General features: G+C 37.5%; 1 protein-coding gene across 2 annotated transcripts; it reads right to left on the bottom strand.

Moving 5' to 3' along the window:
- Positions 1-2,960: 2,960 nt before the first annotated feature.
- tuft1b (tuftelin 1b) lies at positions 2,961-20,142 on the bottom strand. Of its 2 annotated transcripts, XM_077009643.1 has the most exons (13): positions 19,832-20,142; positions 16,482-16,533; positions 9,154-9,231; positions 8,899-8,976; positions 8,734-8,820; positions 8,589-8,651; positions 8,326-8,415; positions 7,049-7,147; positions 5,664-5,881; positions 5,298-5,403; positions 4,826-4,909; positions 4,662-4,753; positions 2,961-3,632 (listed from the first exon to the last, which is right to left on the bottom strand). In XM_077009643.1, exons 1-13 carry the CDS (start codon positions 19,879-19,881, stop codon positions 3,560-3,562), a joined length of 1,170 nt encoding a protein of 389 aa, XP_076865758.1. In that variant the 5' UTR covers positions 19,882-20,142; the 3' UTR covers positions 2,961-3,559. The 2 variants fall into 2 exon arrangements, with proteins under 2 accessions (XP_076865758.1, XP_076865759.1); XM_077009644.1 differs by lacking the exon at positions 16,482-16,533.
- Between the last annotated feature and the right edge of the window lie 3,874 nt (positions 20,143-24,016).

The following is a 24,016-nucleotide window of genomic DNA, read 5'->3' as shown; positions in this document are numbered from 1 at the left end:
ACAGGGAGTTTCGAAAGCATTTGTTTCGATCTGAAACTGGAGGATGAAGCTATAAATGACCAGCCTGATTCCTCCAATGAGCCAAGGTTTGTCACGCTTACAAACAATGATTTGGATGAGCTGGAATGCAGAGAAACGAAGTTAATACCGTAAAACAAACGGGCTCTTAATGTATTTACACCCTGGTTAAAGAGCAACGACATTGCAGTCGATTTTAGTATTATCAACAAAAATGAAATGAAGCTTTTACGACGTTTTTATGGTCAGAAACGTGAAGGGAGAGTTATATAGCATCAGCAGCTTCGTTGGTTTAAGAGCTGGACTGAACAGATACCTGAATGAACCTCCAATCAGCCGTGGATGGTCAATAATTGTTGTACTTTATTTTTAATAAATACAACTTTATCAACAGTTGTTTTTGTGTATATTTACCGCTATAATATTTATTGGGTAAGGCTGTTCCAGTGTTTAGCAGCGAGCCATTGAATGGAACTATTTTAACTGGCGGAGTATTTTAAACCAAACTGGTCGTATTTTCTCGTCCTCTTTAACTCAAAATATTTCAATAAACAGCGATAATTGAACTGTGGTATAATCGCAATAATACACTCGAGGTTCGTGCTATAACGTGTAATATTGGCACTGCTGTGTTGCGGTCGTAGATCAGCACACCCTCTCGTGTATTATTGCGTAATTACATATAATAGATAAAGCATATTTTTAAAGATCAATGGACCTTCAGAGAAGGCCTTGAAGGCCCTGACGGTTCGCCACTGGTATAGTGTTAATTCGCCACATATTTTCATTATATTACCTTCCTCCACTTTTCTCCTTTTTCTACCCTGGGCACCAGAGGACTTCTGCCTTTTTGGCATCTTTACAGGGAGATGTCACTCACCCGGTGATAGGTGTCGTGTGTTGTTATTATAATAATTATTAATTTGACTAATATTATTAAACAATGAAATCATGATTATGTGGACTTTGCTTGTTTTCCCATTTATTCATTTTTCGTTTGTAAAAAAAAAAAAAAAAAAAAAAAAACATGCACGCGAGCGCCCCCCTGGACAGACGGCGCCCCTAGCATTTGCCTATGTTGCCTAATGGAAGGGTTTATTATCGGAAATATAAATCACATTACAAATAACATAATTCGGTGATTCACAGACCACACAGCATTTCCCCTGCCGGCCTGCACGGTCGCTGCTGAGCTCAACTGAACTGAGAAAGGAACGAATCAGCTGAGGAAGTGAAAACGAATGGTTCGAAAACGACACAACACTAGTAGGCCTATTTTGCGACTTCTGAACATCTATACCCTCAAGGTGTGTTGTGTTCAACCACCAACCCTGTCCCACACATTTCTTTCCCTATTCACTTTTCCTTTTGCATTTTTAGCTCTCCTTGTTATTATTATATCCAAATAAAAGTGGTTTAAAAGAGTTATGAGTAGAAATATATATAAATAAATCTGAAGAAGATCCGATGTAAGTAACTGCAGTGTACGTGGGTAAGATAAGTAGATAAAAATGGTAGTAAATAAAAGTAGTTTCCAAAGAAACAGGACGTTTCGGACAGAGGTCCTTCACAGAAGCACTTTGCTTGCCCAGCTGATGAAGGAAATATGTTCGAAACGTCCTGGTCCTCTCTCTCTCTCTCTCTCTCTCTCTCTCTCTATCTCTCTCTCTCTCTCTCTCTCTCTCTCTCTCTCTCTCTCTCTCTCTCTCTATATATATATATATATATATATATATATATATATATATATATATATATATATATACAGTGGCGTGCACACATAGACATCAGGTGGTGCTAAAGCTGCAGCAGCAGTTCAGTTCAGCGAGTGGAAGGAAGCGTCTTCAGCACAGCACACACGGTCACAGATAGACTTCTTCTCCCGTCCCCACCAGCCAGGTCACATACACATCAAGTCAAATCGTACCGTTTGCCCTCTAAGCCCAACGTGAAATCATTTTTTGTGCTGTAAAATGTCTCATACAGCACCAAACTACTAAGCATTTTTAGCCGACTGGTCACCTGATAAATTAGTCGCTCCAGCCCAAATCAATGAAAGATAACGTGAGGACGACCACATACAAATAATTAAGGTAGAGTTTGCAAATCTATGTGTTAAGCTGAACGTCTTCTGTTGTATAGGTTTTGTTAGGCAACATAAAATAACACATTCATTTGTGAAAGCAGTCTGCAGTCAGTGGAGGGTAAACAGAAGTTAACTGAATGACATGACGGTGTATAGTTAATATTGGATATGAATTTTAAATTTTATCAGTTCGCTGCGTGACTTTTCTCCATTGAAAACTCCCGTTTAGAGAATGTTACAAATAAAATGTCAAATTTCATTCAACATGTGCTTGTAATTTTTTTTATAATGAAGTGTTCCATGTGCGCTAAAAAGTGCCCTTCACCCCCCCCCCCCGAGCACTTGCCCCCCAAAATGTCTGTGCACTGTATATATATATATATATATATATATATATATATATATATATATAAAATTAAATTTTAGATTAAAAGTCCTCACCAGGATTTTGCTCAGGCTTCCTGGATTGTGCTGATTCCACTAATTTTACCTGGATTGCTAATTAGAAAATCTAGCAAGCTTGAGCAAAATCCTGGTGAGGACTTTTAATCGCGGCACCTGGAATTGACAGCACTAATATATATATATATATATATATATATATATATATATATATATATATATATATATATATATATATATATATATATATATATATATGGGATTTTTTATATATATAACCGCTAGATGGCTCCATTGTTTAGCTCATATAACTTTATTGCAACTAAAGCAAAATGAATGTAATATAATTATATAATTTTAAAACTTTAGATGGACCCCAAAGACACAATATAAATATAGAAATACAAAGCAAAAAATTTACACCACCACTATATAGCTTCTATGAACAACAGGAAGTGTTTGACTTTCACATTTAATATGGGAACTGACATAATGTTAGGACCTAGCGCTGGTTATAGATAACAGTAATTCTCCTGTTCACACTTCAAGACAATTAGGAAAATTGTAGCTCCGAATGGAACAGCACATTTGTGAAAAGAAAGAGTGCGCCCAAGCATGGAGTAATTACAACATAGCTTGCAACAAATTTAAGCAAAATTCTAGGATGTTTTTACAGCCTCAGAATAACTGTAACAGAATAAGTTAGTACTACTCATCTAGCTCTCAAGTAAACAAGTCCTAGACTTAGGAGATTTGATATATGTAAGAATACTTAGAGATGAAAATGTACATGCCACACATCATATTATTTAGGCTACATTTTGTGATCTACATGAACCACATCTATGGACCTGTCACCAACTGCTATGCTTTGATTTCATTCAGGTCTCAGTGTTTGTGATAAATGCAAGCACAATGTTTGACACAAGGAGTCTTTTTTAAAAGACTCTATAAAATGACAGAGGCATAAAGAATGTCTGCTTATTCTGCAAGACTAAGTATTGTATCAGATAAACTGTACATATAGAGTATTCCATCTTCCTCTCTCTCCCTTCAGGACTTGATCTCGATGACTTTGATGAAGGGCAGAGCTTTGTTCCCAGGACTTGTAGGTGTCAAAGGTTTGCTGTCAGGAGAAGAAAGTTTGATGATTTTCCCACTAACAGTTCTTAACTCTTCTTATCACATTAATTTGATGAAGTTTGTTTTGAATAATCCAGAATATTCCAGTAATTTCAAAATCTAAATGCAACAAAGATGTGAAAGCTTTTGTGGAATAATATTATTTATATAAAGAAAGCATTAAAAAAATCTCTACAACCATGGATCACCGAAATTGTTGTTTGCAATATTTCTCCTGGGTATAATGTTAAGGTTACATCTATATCTATATCTATTTCTACATCTACAATGCCCATCTATTAAAATAAGGCAAGTACAAATTAAATTAATATGCGAGTGAACTATTAGGCCAATAATTAGAATGTTTAATATTTAAACAAAATAGAAATATTATATATTTGAATTAAAAAGGGCATAGTAATTTTGCTCCCACGCATGGTTCTGGAGGAACAATTATTTGTCCAGAAATAATGACCACATCACGTTAGCCTCATCAAGTATCTAAAATTGTGATAAGATTTTGTCTTCATGCAAGCAAGCAACTTGGAAATCTTGGCAAAAAAAAACACTTTACAGAAGCATTTTAATGCTTAATGTACTTTTTACCAAGAGGCAAACATTAGGATGTTGGAGGACATTCCTACAAGATCATAATCAAGAACATTCATCCAAAACTGGTAAAAAAAGAACTCTGTGGCCATAAAATGCAGCTTCTGCAAGAGCCCCTGTAACTGTAACATAAATCTTTTCAGGAGAAAATAGCAGGGGTAGCTATTGTGAATACATGTTTTTTCCCTAATGTTAATGAGTAGTAAAGATGCTGACAAAAATGTTCAAAAGGCTGACAAAATCACACAGAGCAAAATAGGCTGTCACCCTCAGTCACATGATATCGCTGTACTCTTTCAGAAAGAATTACCCAACTACCACACAACATAGATGGAGATATGTAGCTAGCACTGTAATCAAAATATAATTTCATAATTTATAGTTCAAGTCATAAAAAGGGGAATCTGGGTTGTTAGAAGATCACCTGTAGACAATCTGGGGTCCCTTGTCTGACTGGCAACTTCTAGTTGTCTGGTTACCGAGATAGAAATCCACCTGGTCGTGCATTTCTCGGTTCTATAGGTAAGAAAAGGGTTTTATTAGTGTTTGAGACAGACAGAAATGAACAGTACACAGATGAATACTGACCTCTGCCTCGAGGAAAGCCACCTTTTCTTCCAGGTCACTGATGAAACGATCTCTCTCCTCTAAGGTAGTCCTTGAGTTCTGAAGCTGTTAGGACACAAGCACAATTTAAGATTAAATACACTCTCACACTAATGTGCAGTGACACATCTCTTCAAATCTGTACAACACAGATACACAATATACAATATCAGGTTAGAATATTATGTAGACATCCTAGTAAAATTAAGACATTGCAATCTATCCTAGTCAGTTTTAAAAATGAAAACTAGCCAAGTGGGATCTTTATATGAATCAATGTAACTAAAGCTTGTAAAATGAGAAAGGAAGTGCACCAGGTGATTGAGCAGAAAAAAAATGCACAATTTATTCATAATACAGGCCTTCTCTTTTTCTTTTTCTTTCTTTCACTTTCTATCTTTCAAAGAAGCATATTCTGTTTCTGTGTTGAAATGTTGGGGTGTATGTGTGTCACCTGTTCAATCATATGTCTGACTTTCCTCTGTTGGCTTTTTAGCATGTCATCTAGATGATGGATTTTCTCTTTCTGAATGATTAGCTCTTTCTCCAGCTGTTCACACCTAAAACACACACACACACACACACACACACACACACACACACACACACACACACACACACACACACACACACACACACACACACACACACACACAGTCATTAGAATAAAAATTGCAGTTAACTTTGTCAATTGTGAAATGGCAGCTCATTTCTGCTCACGTTGGTGTGATTAGGTAATTTCTTTGTCTGACATTAGGAACAGTCAAGTTCCTACTGCTAACAAAAGAAGAAGTGATTCATCAGTCCTAAGAACACTCACTTGCTGTCATTTTCCCTGTCCTTTAGGGCTCTCAGTTCTTCAAGCTCAGCCTCACTGGAAGCTATTTTATCACAAAGTGTGGAGTTCTCCATCTCTACATCTTTCAGAAGTCTTTGCAATTTCTCAGTGTGCTGGTCTTGCCTCTGATTCTTGTTCTCGGCCTGCTGCACATGCTCAGTTTGCTCTTCAAGACGCCTCTGGAGCTCCCTGTTCTCTTGCTGAAGGGATCAAAGTGGGTAGGCTTGACTTTACATTGTGAAACAAGACTGGTATATGGTTGAGAAGGACAAAGGTGTCAAAAGTATTCACATTCATTACTTGGGTAGAAGTACAGATACTAGGGTTTAAAAATACTTCTGTAGAAGTCTCGACTAAATTTTTTTACTCAAGTAAAACTACTGGTTTCAAAACTACTTAAAGTATAAAAGTAAAAGTAATGTAAGGGGGAAAAATGCCATTAAGGACAAAAACGTAGGCCGCATCACAGGGCCTATAGGGCACTACCCCACCTTCCCCCAAAAACATTTTTCTACAAGCCATAATGACTATGACAACCACATATATGCCTATTAAAACGAACGCATTTTCGTAAAATGCAAATTTATTAAAACCATATTGTCATGGTGTACTGCACCACACAAAACATTTGTTACCATAACAAATACACAGATGGCAAGTCAATTCAAAAACCTACAACGGAGCACCTTTGATATACAGCTGTTTAGCTGGTCTTCCTGGATACCAGCCTCCTCGCTGGTGCTTAGTTGGGACATTTCTCTCGAGTTCTCGAGTCTCTGCTAAGAACATCATCATTCTAAGCTACTCATGTCTGCTATCTCATTGCTGAAGTGTGACTTGTCATATGCGATGGATCTCGCATAAAGCAATAGGGTGTGGGAATGTTATGTGTTTATATGTCTGAGCCCACCACAATCAAATCCACTCTATCTGGATGTCGCAATATATTTGGATAGTTTTTTTTAGCGATGACAAGCCAGATTGAGAACAAGCCAAAATGAAATAGGAGTAACGAGGCAATTTCTAAAACACAAGGAGTCGAAAGTACAGATAATTGTGCAAAAATGTAAGGAGTAGAAGTAAAAAGTCGGATGAAAATAATTTCTTCAGAAAAGTATAGATACCCAAAATTTCTACTTAAGTAAGGTAACAAAGTATTTGTACTTTGTTACTTGACACCTCTGGAGAAGGATATACTGAAGTTGCTAGATATCAAGTTGCTAGAAGCCAAAGATTTGAAAATAAATGGATTACAGAAGTAATATGAAAGTAATTTCCTTTTCTTTTCACATAAACATATGCATATTTGTGTGTGTGCGTGTGTGTGTGTGTGCGTGTGTGTGTGTGTGTGTATGTGAAAGACTTACTTGCAATGCCTCTTTCTCCTCTTGGTGTCTCTTCTCCAATTCCCGCAGCTGAGCATACAGACATTGTGTCACCTCTTTCAGCCTCACACACTCCTGCTCCTGGGGTAACAAAAACAGAGTCATGGAGAAATAAGTATTTGAACATCAGACAAAAGAAAAAGAGAAAGAATACATGGTAATGACAATATGCTGTTTATTGTGTTTCAACTGTATTTATTTAAATTGTATTGGCATCATGCCAGCTCTTTCTTACATTACAATGAGTAATTTTGTGATGTCCGAACAGAGAAGGAAAAGATGCAAAGAAGGGAAGAGAAACAGGGGTGTGTGATGGGGAAAAAACATCATGATGTGTTTACATATGAAAACATGCTGTTCCTGCTTTGTGGCCTTTTTTACACCTCCGTGTCTATAGACTTGTATTTTAAGGTGGTCATTACCTCAGTATAGTAATGCAACATGAATGCCCGTAATAACCGCATGTTCCAAAAGTAGAGAAATGCGGGAAAACACTGCAACACACTGAGGTGTGAAGAAGAAAACGGAAGAGAAAACGAAATTTGGAGACAGAATCTGCCATACTGAGCTAAATGCAGCTTTGGCCTGTGCTGTTTCTCTGAATGTCATAGGTGCAACTTTTCACAGAGGAGCAAAAAGTGTGTGTGTGTGTGTGTGTGTGTGTGTGTGTGTGTGTGTGTGTGTGTGTCGTGTCTGTGTGTGTGTGCAAGCATGTGCCACTGTTGATCCTCCCATAACTTGGCCTCTACAGAGGTGTGAAAAAGTGAGAGAAACAGAGAGTGAATGTGGAATTTATAAGTAGGTTCATAAAAATGTCTTTATATAAAATGCAATTGTTTTTTTTAGATGTTAAATGTAATAAAACCAAGGTAGATTTTTTTAATGTCTTTTGAAAGACAGAATAATACGACTTTAATCTCCCAATGACTCTCTTTGACGTCTGTCACAGAGTGAACTATAATGAACTATAGTGGGTAAGATGCTCTGCCTACACACTGCGCTCCATGAAGTATTACACTTGGACACTGATCACTGATGAAACCCGATACTGTCGGTTATGTGCTTCCCCTGTGTTTTGTGAGGGGGGGGGGGGGGGCATGGAAATGTGTGGTTATTTGTGTGTGGGAGAGAGTGGGAGAAGGAAGGAGAGATAAGACAGAGGTGTACACTTTCCGTACATTGTCCTAATAAGTGTGCTATTAAAAATGAGCAAGCAAAAAAGAGCTTTAAAGAAAATATTAAATGTAGCAGTAACTGACCTGGGTCTCAGTGAGAGGCTCACCTACACCGGTGCTGGAGATGGGTGATTTGCTGACAGGAACACTGACTCTGATGTCATTGGATGGAAACTAATGGATAGGGAACCCATTTGGACAATAAATGTAAATACCAATTCCAAACAGATAAACACATTAATAAACATGTTAAGGGCTACTGTTAAGGGCTAAATGTACTACAAAATATGTCCATAACCAAAATGTCTAATTTGATGACAATAAACTCAACAAAGTGATTGTGATACCTTATTATTGTTGTTATATCTGGATGCCATTTGCTCCCTCAGGGTCTTCAGACAGTACCTCACCTAATAAAAAACATACATGTTTATGTGTCTGTCCCTCTCTTTCTCTCCCCACCAAAACTGAGAATAAGACCTCTATACTCACCTCCTGAATTTGTGATGCCTCATCAGTCAACATCTTGACACGTTGAAGCTCTTCGTCCTGGCCCTGTGCACCCCCCTCCAGGTAGACCTGCAGCACAGAAGAACACCGTCACGCGCTTGGATGTGCACTTGACAAGTTTGACATGCACAAACTGCTGAAACCCACCTTGATTATCTCTATCTTCTCTTCTAAAAAAGAACTGGCATCCGGCCTTACTGGTTCGTTTGGAAAAATTGGCGCAGCCTGTTTGAAAGATTAAATGTAATTTGCTGCAGTAAGCAACCAATTTGTATGCTGTGTTATATATGTCTGGTGAAAATGATGAACGGTAATTCTCAGTTAATGTAAACCTACTGGGGCATTTGTTTTCAACACACAGACACTCACATATACACTTTATATACATAAAGACACACACACCTGGTTGGCAAACTTGCTTGACGGCCCTAAGACTATATTCTGGTTGAAGTCTGTAAGACTCCCACAGATGTAGCTGTCCTGTAAGAGAAAATGGGGATGAGAAAGAGCAAAAATCAAGGGCGTCACCTACAGCAAATATGTGATGAGGCAATGTTGGCTGTGTGTGGTAATGGTCAGGTTGTTACAAAAAACTTCCAGCACATGGATACAGGAAGACATCCATTTCCCCAGCACATCGTGTTATTTAGCAAAGCTGTACAGAATGTTACATAAAGGGCTTCTAACCATCAAAGTTCAAATAAAACTATGTAGGCCTTTAAATGAGTAGTCTTTCTAAAGGCTAATCTCTAAAAGTAAAAATCTTAAATACACAAGCATATGCAGCAACAGATGACAGACGAAAGCTTATTTAAGTGATTTAAGTGCGCACACATGAAAGCCTTCTGAACCACAGGACAGAACAAAGAACAGATGGAACAGGGAAGAGAAGCCAGCAATGTGTCTGTGTGCAGTAACCATAGTGAAATTTCCAATTTACAATTAGCCAGTTAGGTGAGGGTAGGGCCTAAACCCTACTGTCAACAAATAAAAAATATCAAATAAAAAAACTTTAAAAAAAAAAATGTATTCATGAGTTCACAGAATATTATGTAACTCTCTTGGCTATAAATAATTCTTGAATAATAAGCATCAACTGAGACATATTTTTAATAAATGAACTTGGCAGTTATTGGTATAGAGCTGTATGTTATTTAGATAAAAATTTATCTTTAATAAAGATAGTTTGCAGTATAGCTTACTACTGACACCTTCCACTGTTCGTGAGTACATACTTTGGCAGGTTTAGTTTTAGGTGTGGGCATGCAAGCTATGGAATGTTGCAAAGCTCTTAATTACAATAACTCAAATTTCTGCTGTGCCACTCCTTTTTCTTAAGTTACTCTCTTGACAACAAACATCCAAAGCAATTATCATTCCTGTCAAATCATTCAGAAATATATATTGCAAAAATATAATAGATGTACAGAGAGAGAAATCCAAAGAAGATCTCAATACTCTGCCAATTATGAAAGCCAATTGCTTTTCTAAATTCAGGTTAATTTCAGTGATACTGTAAAATGTGAACCTATTTTAATCTTTGAGGAAAATATATGTTTTGGCTTCATTAGTCCAATAATCAATACTTATTTAGCTTTATTAATACCTGTAGAAAGTACGTAAGAGTTTTTTTCTTAAATGAATACCCCAGGTGCACTGCCTGGGTGAGAATAATAAACACCTTGGACATATCTCTCCACACCCTGTCCTCTGATTATAGGGGGCAAAGACATTGGTAAGAAAAAAAGCAGAAAAAAGACATTGCTTACAGTAGTGGGATGTCACACTGAAGTAGTGCTGGTGTTGCACATGGACCAGTATGCATACGCTCCACATTCATCTTACAAAGTTCAAAGAAAGCAGGCATCCAAAAAGGATAAAATATTATTTGCTACAAATATTCTTGTGTTTTGTTAATGACTTCTGGAAAGTGAAGAATTTGAATGGAGTACCTTAATGTAGCAGTTATTTGTCCACAGAGGGATAGAAGAGGATGAATAAGAGTGATCACACAAGGTGCAGGCTGAGTCATCGGCCTCCTCCAGCTGCCTCAATGGGCTGGTAAGAGGTGTGTGTGTGTGTGTGCATGTGTGTGTGTGTGTGTGTGTGTGTGTGTGTGTGTGTGTCTGGAAACAACTAATCCATCAGGAATTAACTTGCTTGTAATGCACTGTCCTGGGATTTCTACTCAGTCTGTGTTAAACAAAAGTCTTTCAGACAGATTTTGATAAAAGTGCAGCTCTGGGCACATCAGCAGTTTCCACTAGTTGTTTTCTAGATTGTAAATTGTAAATGTCTCTAGATCAAAAATTGTAAAAATGTATTTTGTATGTATGTGTGTGTGTGCACGTGTGTGCACACGTGTATAGATGTAACAGTTTGATATGTGTGTGCACAAAATGGCAGGACTAATTAGGAGAATGGGTGTGTCAGTAGAAAACCATCAACAGAGTGATTGGCAGAGTGTAGACGCTCTAGTGTCACTCCCTAATATTAGAGACAAAGAAAAGAAAAATAGCCCAAGGGCATGCACACATGCACACACACACACACACACACACACACACACACACACACACACACACACACACACACACACAGAAAAAGTAGGAAATAGTAAGAAACACAACGCAGTGTAAAAGTGGGGGAAAAATTCACATATATAAGTGGTGCAAGCACCCACACAGACACGTCCACACACACACACCCAGAGTCCATCCTTGCACACTATAGACCAGAGGTCACCAACAGGCGGACCGCGGTCCGGATCCGAACGCAGTCCTGTCCGGACCCAATCTCATTCCTGATTAACTGGATACGGACCCAAATGCCATCCCATCCGGACCCAGAATAAATTGTTAAAAATATTTCTTAATTTTGACGGGAGAATTAATTTTAAACCGGAGCATTTATTTCAGCGCTATTGAAAATAACACTCCGTCACGAGTGTTATGTGTCCCCCCGCGCTCAACAACTTACGTTCATAACCCCCCCTCCCGTCCCCCGGACCGCAGGTCAGAGCTATCTGGCTATTGGCCCGCGGAACAATATACTTGATTACCCCTGCTATAGACCTTTGATTTACACTTCTCTGTTCTTAGTCAGGCCTAATAATCTCTTCTCTCTTTCTACTGACGTAATCCTACTTCTGATGTTCTCATCAGCTCCTATGGCACCTCCCAACAGTCCCTGCTGTGACCCTCTCCTTCACCACACCTTCCTTGCCCTGGTGAGGTGTTCATGTGGCAGACATTTTGGACATTCCTACACTCTGCGATTTATAGAAACTATGCTTTTGCTTTTTGTTTACTTATTTCACTGGTTGCTTCTTAATGTTTACATTGTTATTGTGCTGTCTGTTGCCAACCAGAAGAGGATGGGTCCCCTTTTGAGTCTTGGATCCTCTCAAGGTTTCTTCCTCAAGCTCTAGGGAGTTTTTCCTTGCCACAGTCGCATTTGGCTTGCTCACTGGGGGCCTGGACTCGGACATATGTAAAAAGTGCCATGCAAATACATTTTACACACACACACACACACACACACACACACACACACACACACACACACACACACACACACACACACTCACACACACACAGTGGAGCAGTGAAGCAACCCTTCTCCTCTATTTTTATTTCATAAAGTAGCGTGACAACACCCAAGGACCTCACAGACTCAACCTTCTCTCCAGTGCAACACACCCTTCTTGACTTGCTTTTCTTTTTCTCACACACATACCTACATTTGCTTTTGACAGCAACATTGTAAAAAATGTGCTGTTGATGGATATGGACTACATGACAACAATTATGAAAGATCTATGAATAACTGATAGATCTTGTGCAGATCAAATGTAATTTGTAAACACTAATTTTTTCATACATATGCCCATTCTCCATTAATAAAGTATAATGCTTTGTTCTTTGCAGATGTAAAATAAACACGCTTGTTAGTATAATGCAATCTCTAATCTCTAATGCAACACACACACACGCAAGCACACACGCATGCACGCACACACACACACACACACACACACACACACACACACACACACACACACACACACACACACACACACACACACACACACACACACACACACTATTGACTGATAGTTGGTCAGCTTTACTTGCCAGCAACTCTTGAGTAAATCCTTCCATTCTCTGGCTCACACATATTGCATGTTTATAGTAAGTGCTCTCAGTGATTGGAACTAATGATTATATGCAATAAACCAAAAGTTAACTCAAATGGAGCTACACAAGGACATGGTTCCACAGAGTTTTCATTCCTCTACCTGCCTGTACAATAACATTCTTGTGTTGAAAGAGAATTGATGTCAACACAATTTTCTCTAGGTGAAGAAGAAATACAAAGAAAACAGAAAGGTGAGGATAAAGGTGGGTTCACCAATGAACCCCTCACGGCTCGAAATCAAGTTTAGGCATGGATTGGTGCTTGATATCACTGTCAAACGCTTAATAACTGTATTCTGCAAGTGCACGAATGTAAGTTTGAACTTGCTTAGATTTATGGAATGCACATATATTGAAGTTTAGAATGACAAAGAAACCACACACACACCCACACACACACACACACCTTTTCATGAAGGATTATTATGAAATCCTGGGTTTGAAAAACAGCATGAGAACATACACTGTTCTGAAATGTGCCCAACCTCTCAAAAAAAGCTTTCATAGCAAATATAATGTTATATTATTAACCATCCCTAACCAAAATGTAGTGTGCATACTCTGAAAATATAGCCAAAAATAATAATGATCTAAATCTATGGCCATTTTTCAAAATATGATTTTTGATATGATTATTTATTCATTTTTTATTCATTTTTTGTTTTAGGGGCTGGGGAGAGGTAGATGGGTTTTCAGTGGATTTTCTTTAACTCGTCACATCACGGTAGTGGTTGTAAGAGGAAGAACATGCTTGCTGCCACTTGAGGCATGGCTAAGACTAAGCAAAATGCTAAAATTTTAGCTTCAGAGGTTAAAACATACATCAGCCAGTAGATGAGTAAAGAAACTACAGGATAAGGGGTTTGCCCAAAATGATGGCAAAACAATCAAAGACTGACTGCCAAAAGGTTGTGAAGGCAGGAAATGTAAAAAAAAATGACAGAAGTGGCAGAGGTGGCTTGGTGGCCTCATCTTAGTCCTGCACACACTGTATGTTAGTTTCAACTGTACTTAGACTATGTCTAGCACAGGAAGAAGAAGGATGAATTCAAAGAGGGATTATATCCCATTCCTTATCCTCAAAATTCAGTTGTATGTTAGTTTACAATGGCTGCCTAGGGAGAAAAAGAGAGAAAAACTAGGACATTGTCAGACTATATACTTTAGAAATGCAGCCTATTATAATAATTACATCAAATCTATAATTGGGAGGAAGATGAGTAAATTCCAAAAAAATACATAACATTTGCATTTGTAAATACCAAAACAAGGATTATGCCAAATGACATATTTTGTACTTAATGGCATATATCTTGTATATCTTAAGAAGTAGCAAACGTGAAACTTAAACCTAAAACTATGTTATGACAGAGTTTGTACTAAGTTATTTTTTCACAACTGAAAACAATAAATGAGTCCTACCATATGAGTACTACCAGTCTACCAGCAAACCAAAGAGTTTTAGCACTCTGACCACTGTCTCTAAATCTTTTTCCCACCCTGATGTAATGATATACAAAGAACACAACTGAAAAGCAGTCTAACACAGAGTACATCACTGGAAAAAAATTTTTTTGAAGAAAACAAATGTTTTATTTTCATTTAATTTTGATTACATTTTCAGTTAAAAGTATTTCAGCTCAGTATAAGATGATCTGACTTTTCAGCTTAGTATAATACAGTGAATTACTGGTACACAGACTGGGCCGGACTATGCAAAGATAATTCCAGAACATTCTAAGGCAGATCTTGAACTCAAATGTACTGCAAGAATTTATACAATGTGCCTGTTTCAGTAACGCATATCATGTGTTGAGTAAGGCATCTATTCACATCTGTCATGGTAGCCACTGCATACTTAATGACATTAAAAAATGACGTATTATAATATGATGTATTTCATCACCTAAATGAACAGTTATTTGTTGGTATTTTGGAATGGAATGTACAAAGGAATCACAGCATCATATATATATATATATATATATATATATATATATATATATATATATATATATATATATATATATATATATATATATATATATATATATATATCAGTTGTCATGCCATGTGGTCATCACATTCAAACTATCACACTGCCAAACACAGTATAAAAACTTTTTTGATGGACTGTCTTGTGTGTATCACTGGGAAGCATTACTTACAGATATTTATCTGCTGTATGTGTTTGTGATGCATATTTTACCTTTAATTCCCTATATTACCTTAAAATGTGTCTGTGAATAATCATTACTTTTTATACTGTACAACAATGGCAAGCAGAATGACTGAAGGATTTAAACATACTTTTATTATAAATGAGATGGTGTAACCTATTAAGGCATCATATTTAGTGAATTTCAATTCAGCCTTTCCTTGCCCAGCAAGCTGTAAATGAGTGGTCAACATTGGCATTACGTGTCATTACCAGACACTAACACCAGCCCAGTCCAAAGCACATGAAGGTACACAGTCAGGAGGGGGAGGGTGAGGGTGGGCTTTCTTCCTCAGATCTTAGCGTCAGACTTTCACTTCTTGCACGCAACAGCAACATTCCAGCTCAACGTCTTATTTGGGGCACAGCCGACAAGTGATCTCAGTATGAAATATGGCCTGCTGACCATAAGTGCTGACCATCCAATCACTGATTTAACAAGATGGCTCCCTGTCGAACGTAAGTAATCAACATACTGACAGGCTCTTTATATAGTGGCAACTTAAGAGTTAAAAAGCCCTTTAAACTTCAAGTATAATTTACATCACATAAGAGGCATTTATTATTTTTCTCAGGCCTAAAGACTATAAAAGGGAACACAGCCCAAATGAAAACCACTTAAAGGATCCAGTTTCAAATGACTTCATTTATTTTCTCCTGGGGGTGTGCTATGAGTGACATCACTAACCCCCTTGATGCCAGTAAAAGACCAGTAGCCTGAGAAAATCTCCAATGAGTCAGCAACTTGGAGGGGAGAGACAATAGGCTATAGACATGGAACATCTCCAAATTACCCCACAGACATAGAATATATGAAATGTTACACTATGACTATACTATGATATAGTATACTATACTATAATATGAACCATTATGTCATAGTGATCAATAGATTCGCTCAATCTTCTTGTATTTCTTTTAGAATAGCATTTAACAACATAATCGTCTGAAATGTAATCTCAAAACAAGAATATTTAGGCTGGTCCTGCATGCAAGAACACATAAACCCATGACAACAAACCACTATAAGCAATCATTATTTTATCATCAAACGTCTCAAGGGCAAGCGACAGTTAGAACAGAGAACACAGTCAACCCTTTCAGTTAGTGTGATTTTACGCATTGCAATACTTGCTATTCACTATAGATATTAAAGATATTCTAAGTAGAAGTGTGTGGTCAAACTACACAATAGCCAAAATATTAGGTAAACACTAATACACTACCAAATATCTAAAGTATTTTAATAGTATACCTCATAACTACACACATGCACATGCTCAGAGAGGGAGAGGGAGATCTGCCTACCTTACCTTACAACAGAAACCTGACACTGCTTGCTGATAGTCTGAACATGTGCTGGATCTGTTTGTGGTCCGTGAGTCAGAACAGAAAAGAACGTTGAATTACATTTCATGCCAAAGGCAATGCCCAATAGCAGCCCAATCCTAATCCTAATCCCTCCCACTACTACCTCCACTGCTCTCCCTAGAGTACACAAGTGGCATTACAGAACCCACTAAAGAGAAATACTGTACAGTGATTTAAAATAAACCACAATAATGCTTAAAATCCTATAACTTAATTTAAAGAAAATTACTACTCTTAATTTAATTAGCAAAATGTGTATTTTTTACTTCAAAACTTCCTAAAAAGACTTGTAATTTGATGTTCTGAATTGTACTTGTTATGTTACTCATCTATCACTATAAAGGTTGAATAGATTTATAATCTTCAATATAATCTCTAATACATTTTAGCTTTGACTTAACAAGTGGCTCAATCTCTTTTAGACTAATCATTACATAACCTTATGTAAGACTAATAATCTTGAGTCATTTTAGCACCAATGACCTGATGTGGTAGACTCATCAAATATATTTTATATGCAAATTGCCATTAGATCTCAGGCAACTAATTTATCTTTAAGAAAAAGAAATACAAAGCTAATGCTGTGTGGATAACTTCATCTGAATGAGGCCAACCATGAACATAAAGGTTACAGAGAAGCTAACTACGTTATAAATTATTCAGATAGGAGCATTCACTTATTTCTCATCATGGTATAGGATTTCACAATATATGATGCACACAGGATGAGAACAGAAGGAATGGATACATGCAAAGTACATGTACACAAGAGACATCATATATATATATATATATAAAATCAGAAGTGAAGTGTATTAATTGGTATCTGGCATTCATGTCTCATCAAAGTACTCTTACATAACTTACTCACTTACATAACTCTAGTCATCACTTAAGAGCCATTATAAAAATAACCTCAGAAAGACAAGGTGTCCTTGGAACTGGCTTCCTAGGCAAAAGAACTTCCTAGGCATACGTACAAATCCAGCAAGATAGTCTGCAGGCTTCGGATGCCACATTTATGAATACACCTTTGTAAAAACATTTATGAATACATATTTTATGTTGTATGCTGTCGTTATCGCTAGGGGATAATTTCTTTGACATGATTAATTCTCATCTGGAAGTACCTTTTGGTTGTTGATTAATTTTTATCATGGAAACAAGCACATGAACGTTTACAGTGAGCCATATGTCAGCATCAAACCCGGATGTGACATTGTATTCAAATCCACATGATCACCTGCATAGCATGATCAGTGGCAAGAACGCATCCATGTCACGCCACATTCTCATGTCATACCACAAACCCATGTCATTCCACATTCTCATGTCGTACCATGCTCCCATGTCATACCGCTCCATGTTAACCCGTTTTTAAAAGCTATGTTAGAACATTGAGATCTAACTTTTTTAAAATAAGCTTCACAATGGCACCATTATACATCTACATCTGATGCAAAATATACCTTGCATGTGCCTTTGAGTTTGATTGTACTTCAGTAGGTTATTCAGTTCCATTTGAAGCAAATGCACTAGCTATAGCTAGTCTCAACTATTAGCAGAGATATAGCACAGAACCATATTTAAATACATGCCCACTGGGCCCAGACATGGAAGTGAGCCAAAAGCACTCCAAGGCACAAATGAAAAATCATGATCATAACGAGGGGTCAGCATGTAATTCATTATTTCTATTTAGGCCAGTTGGTAATAATTCCACAAACAGAAAAAAGCTTCTGAGACTTTATACCAGGGGTAATCAATTAAATTTTTCCGCGGTCCATTTTGGGGGGGGGGGGGGGGGGTGGCGAACGAAAGTTGTTGAGCGGGGGGGGGCGAACGTAACACTCAAATGGGTGGTGAACGAACGTAACACTCGTCTGAAAATAAATTCTCCGGTTAAAATATAGTCTCCCGTTAAAATTTTTTTGGCATTTGGGTCCGTATCCAGTTAATCAGGAATGTGATTGGGTCCGGACAGGACGGCGTTCGGGTCCGGATCCGGACCGCGGTCCGCCATTTGGTGATACCTGCATGCACTAATGCAGCGTGAAAATGTTCACTCAGTGCGCTCCGGAAAGTGCTTAAGAGAACACATAAACATTAAAACACAATATTTAGCCGTGCTTAGCATAACCATGCGTATCACGCAAGCTCACTACCTCATTAGGCTTTCTCGGAAAAGCTAGAGTGAACTAATGCTAAAGTCATTATTTCAAAAAACAAGCACTTAAGCTCTTCCTTCATGAAAAATAATTTCAGAAATATCACATTACAAAAGCCTAAGAACCTGACCCAGCAACTTACTGCACACAGCTTAGTGCAGGGAAACCTGCCATGACAGCACATTACACACAACTTACAGGTCTGACAAACAAGAAGAACTAATATGAGCGCAATGCCCTCCTATATAATTTAGCAGCTTCTTTCAAACTTCATTATGTGACCTGTTGCACATAACTGAAATATGAGACATGTGTCAGTCACTCATCTTAGACGGTCGAATAGATCACAGTAATGTACATTTACATAATTGAGCAGACACCCTTCTTTCGAGCAACGTCTGAGCTTCTGAGTGCTTTGTAGTGTCTTTCCAAATAAATCATCATATTAGCATAAACTGGTGTCAAGAATACCATCTATACTGACCTGTCTATACTGAGAAAAAAGACAGTTAAGGATTTCAAGTGCATAATTGCACGGTAACACAGTTGAGATTTCAGTCTTCAGCTGAAGACAGCGAGTGCATCATCTATACAGACAAGTGAATTTCAACCACCTTGGTGCCAAGACAGAAGAATCTTGATGAATGTCTTTGCTTAATATGTTTCAAATGTAAGTCAGTTTTGTTTTGTTTTGTTTTTGTGTTTATTTGGTGTTTTTGCATATGATCATACACTACGATTAACTTACATAATTCATCTATCAAATAAATATCTAATATGTGTCTGAGTCTGTAGCAATATTGTTTCAAAAATGATCATAATCGGGGAGAGTGTTTTTTTAATGATATTTGTAGAGAACGTTCTCATAATTTGATTCTCACGGTTTTCCGAGCACAACAAAGTAAGAAAAACACTTGGCTCGGTCTGCATTTAAAAAACGAAGTTAAAATGAAGTTGACCTTTTTTAGGAAATCTATATATGGTTAGCACAGAATTCTTAAGTTAACCCAAAATAACTCGTAACCGGCGAACCTATTATTTATAGATTTGTGGAATTCAGATCACAGTCTACAAATGTCAACAGAAATAATAAGAAATAGAAAAAAATGGCAAAATATACTTACATTTTCTTTTCCATTACTGCCGAAGTCTTGCCTCGCTCTGTCTGAAACATCCATTTCCATCAAGTCCATTAAGGTGGTTCCAAACAAGATTGTTTTGAGCTTTAAGCTGAGCTTTCTCTTTGGGACGACCTAAGATGCGCCAGGTGCACGATGTTCGTCGACTTAGAACAACGTTTAACTTTCGTTACTCTTAACACAGCCAGCACAGAACTACTACAATTACAGGTGCGTCTAAGACGACTGAAAAACGACCAGCTGCGTACAAGGATGTTGTTACTTTGTCAGTGTTTAAACTCAACCTCAGGCGAAATGTGCTATACACGATACAACCCATTGTATACTTGTGCAGTGAACGGGACGGTGGCTAGAGGCTATTCAAGGAAACTCAACAAACGTGCAACGACAAAAACATGAATATAATTTACAGCATGACACATTTTAAAGATGTAGGCCTATTATGAAAATAACGCATAACATGTCGGACTATATTGTTTAAGAATACGTTCGTTCATTTAAAAAGGTTAATCCTGTAATGTAGTGGAGGATTTATGGACAAAGCCAGTATGCCTAACCAGAGGACTGGTAGGGAATTTACTATGCGCCGAAATCGTAACCCAGGCCCAGGTTTAACATCAAATAGCTTTCAGTACTCATTGAGAACTTGGGTGCGGAGTTTACCAAAACCGGGGAGGGGACATGTCCCCCCCGTCCCCCAAATTACGTCCGTGTTACTGACCATTAAGATGTCTAGGACTCTTAAGAATAAGAATTACATAGAGAACACATGTATATAAATACACATAAAGATGAGAATTACTCATCATTCCCGTCACTTCTTTGTTTATGTATCTCTCTTACTGTAATTATTGTTGTCATGGTGATCAGCGTTGGCCAGAAGAGGATGGGTTCCCCCCTGACTCTTGGTTCCTCTCAAGGTTTCTTCTTCATGCTTTTAGGGAGTTTTTCCTTGCCACTGTTGCCCTTGGCATGCTTACTGGAGGGTTGGACTCGTACACTTGTAAAGCAGCTTTGGGGCAACAACTGTTGTAAAAAGCGCTATATAAATACATTTTGATTTGCTTGATTATGCTGCAGGTCATTTAGAGCTCAGTGATTATTCATGAATGATTATTCATGATTCATTCATATTCTCCCGTGAAGAATCGGGAGAAAAACAAAAAAATACAATACAAAGAACTGAATATTTGAGCACAAAAGCAGAAACAGGAGAAATATGGCTGTGCATGGCAGAGAATGACAGTTTCTCCCAATGCTGGGCAATGTACCATCACGTCTGGGGCAAAGTTGAACACAGATGCTTCAGAGCATCATGTAGCTCCTATATCCCACCAGACAAAAAAAGCGGCAGCATTTGTAAGAACTCATTTAGGAGTCCAATATGTAAACAAAGGCAAACAAACTATCTAATATTTAGCATTCCATCAATCATAAACATCCTTCACAGTTAATGCAGTTACTGTAATATAAAAACAATTAATGCAGCCTTGACCATGAGTCCTGACTAGCCCTGACCAGCATTTTACAAGTGACAAGAGATTTTGTACATTTATTTGTTGACAAACACTTTTAACAAAAAAAAAGTACTGGTAAGACAATACCTGCAGTTTCAGTGTTTGTCCAGGGCTTTATTGAGTGCATGAACCTTGCATTTAACTTTAGATTACGTTTTTCAAATAGTTCATGACACTGAACTCAGGCAGTGGTCCAAATACAGAGATTAAGGGTTTATAGATGATTCAGGTGGAACAATCGGTCTATGAGCCAAAGTCTCATTATAGAATTTACCTTTTGACAAGATAATTATATGTCCTTTACATGAATGTTTCACATGAAAATCATAACTGTCCTGTAATTAATGGTGTTACAGTTAGCCCACACTCAGAACATTTGTTGTAAAAATTATATTAGAGGAACCATCAATTTGTCAAAGATGACTATATTGAAATAATGTCCCATGGTGAAATTAACCTCTGTATTAAACATGATATCTTTAAAGGATTAATTATTTAGAAACTTTGTAAGATTGTTAATGGTGACAAGCATTATGTAAGTAGGTCTCACATGACTGATGTTTTGTTAGAGGTCAAAAAGAAGATTGTAATAGCAGTGGTTCTCAAACTTTTTGGACCAAGTACCACCTCTCAAACCAAAGTATTCAAGAACCACCTACCAGATACCATCTTCCAGAAGCCACGGAATATCATATCACTGGTAGGCACATTGGTAGAAACTCGACAAGCACTCCTAATCTCTTGATATTTTTAAAGTCTATCCTTCAAGAGTTTCAAGCCCAATTTTTTTATATTGCAAAAGCATTTGACTATAATAATTGTACTCAGCTTTGCTTGAGTTAGTCATGTTTGACACTATCTGGTTTCACTTTGCAGATTGGGTGAGTCATTCCAAAGAATGACATTTTTAGGGTAAATGTGTCTGTCAATGGCACTACACATTCAGGTTCTTCCCAAGAACTTTTATCTTATAATGAACTTTTCATCTTATAATGGTATTTTGGACACAATATTATACATATGGGAGAAACACTGTGGATCTTTAAGCACTGCACCCAACACATTTCCAGTGTAATACATTCACTGAGAACCACTTTTTTGAGAACCACTGTTCTCAAATAACAAACATAAGTCTCAGTACACACACTGAGTCACTCATTACGATAATGTACCACAGATAAGAGAGGGCAGGTGCCAGACACAGAATAAAGCTTTTTTAAAACTATTGTTATGTATATGAGTATGGCAGGGCCTGCAGTGAGGAGAGTAGATGTGGGGATCCAATGCTGATCTCCATAAGGGGAAGATCTGTAATGTTTGCGTGCACATGGGTGCATGTGAAGGAATGAAAATGAAAGCGCAGTAGATGTTATCACACATACATGTGTTCAGCTCTGCTGCCTCTCAAAGGATCTCTGAGCCTCCAGTGGGCAAATCTGTCTGCACTAAGATGACAGTTCTGGTCGCACCACAGTGAGACACACACAACACAAATATTATTTCTGATCACACTACAGTGAAAGACACACAATACAAACATAATCTCTGATCCCACTACAGTGAAAGACACACACAATACAAACATCATCTCTGATCACACTACAGTGAAAGACACATGCAATACAAACATCATCTCTGATCACTCTACAATGAAAGAGACACATGCAATACACACAATTTCTATGGAAAACATGAAGGTTGTTGTAAAAAATAAAGGAGCCTGGAGCATGAAGCACAATCTTGAAAAAGAACTGGGCCACCTTCTGGAAAATAATGGACATGACATGGAGTATATAAAGCAAGGTAAAGAGAAAAGAAAGACATAAGGTCATGAAATCCTTTTCTTACTTTTTCTAGACTCACCTTCTAGTAGGACATTTGAGGTAAAAGACTGATGTCTTTTGCAGCATAGCTGGTAGCCTGTAGTATGGGCAAATGATTATGCATTTAACCACTGCAAAAATAAGCAGGTATGTTTATTGGCTAAAAAAATATAGTAAAAATAATGAAGAATCTGGTCAGACTGGTTGCAGTACACAAAAGAATTATACTGGCAACCAGAACTCACTTTGAAACAAGTATAAAATCCCACTTACAAAGACTATAAAGCCATAGACAATTAACTATTATATAATAGCTCCTTTATATTACACTGATATCATTCTACTGACCTGTATGTGAACTGTGTGAGGGCGTTCTGTGGAACTACAATGGAGTAACAAAGTAATATAACCATAAACTACTGTCTATCTTTGTAGACACACTTGGACATGTTACAGTTTTTCTCAGTCGATTTGGTACATTTCTCACATAATAGATTACATTGGCATCACAAGTGCATTTCTCAAAACAGTTCATGCAAACAGCAAAACTCAGGGAAATACCTGCAAAAGCACATACTTCACTCAAAATTCTTTGTTTTTGCCTCAAAAGCAATTTTTTAGGTCAATCAATTTGTCAGTGCCATCAGATTATCTATCTAGTCTGTGTGCCATAGGATATGAACTAGGCAATCAAAATACTTAGCCATGTTGTCAGTGCTACTATAAGTCACAGTCAGTGCAGACTGTAAGTATATTCTGATGGAAACTAGCAAAGTTTTTGTGGTATATCAAATGAAACAATACATGTTACACACAATATACAAACACAA

Source organism: Brachyhypopomus gauderio, chromosome 6 (genome assembly GCF_052324685.1).
Source record: "Brachyhypopomus gauderio isolate BG-103 chromosome 6, BGAUD_0.2, whole genome shotgun sequence".
Lineage (NCBI taxonomy): Eukaryota > Metazoa > Chordata > Actinopteri > Gymnotiformes > Hypopomidae > Brachyhypopomus > Brachyhypopomus gauderio.
Note: the sequence above shows the minus strand (reverse complement) of the source record. Positions and strands in the feature narration are given on the sequence as shown.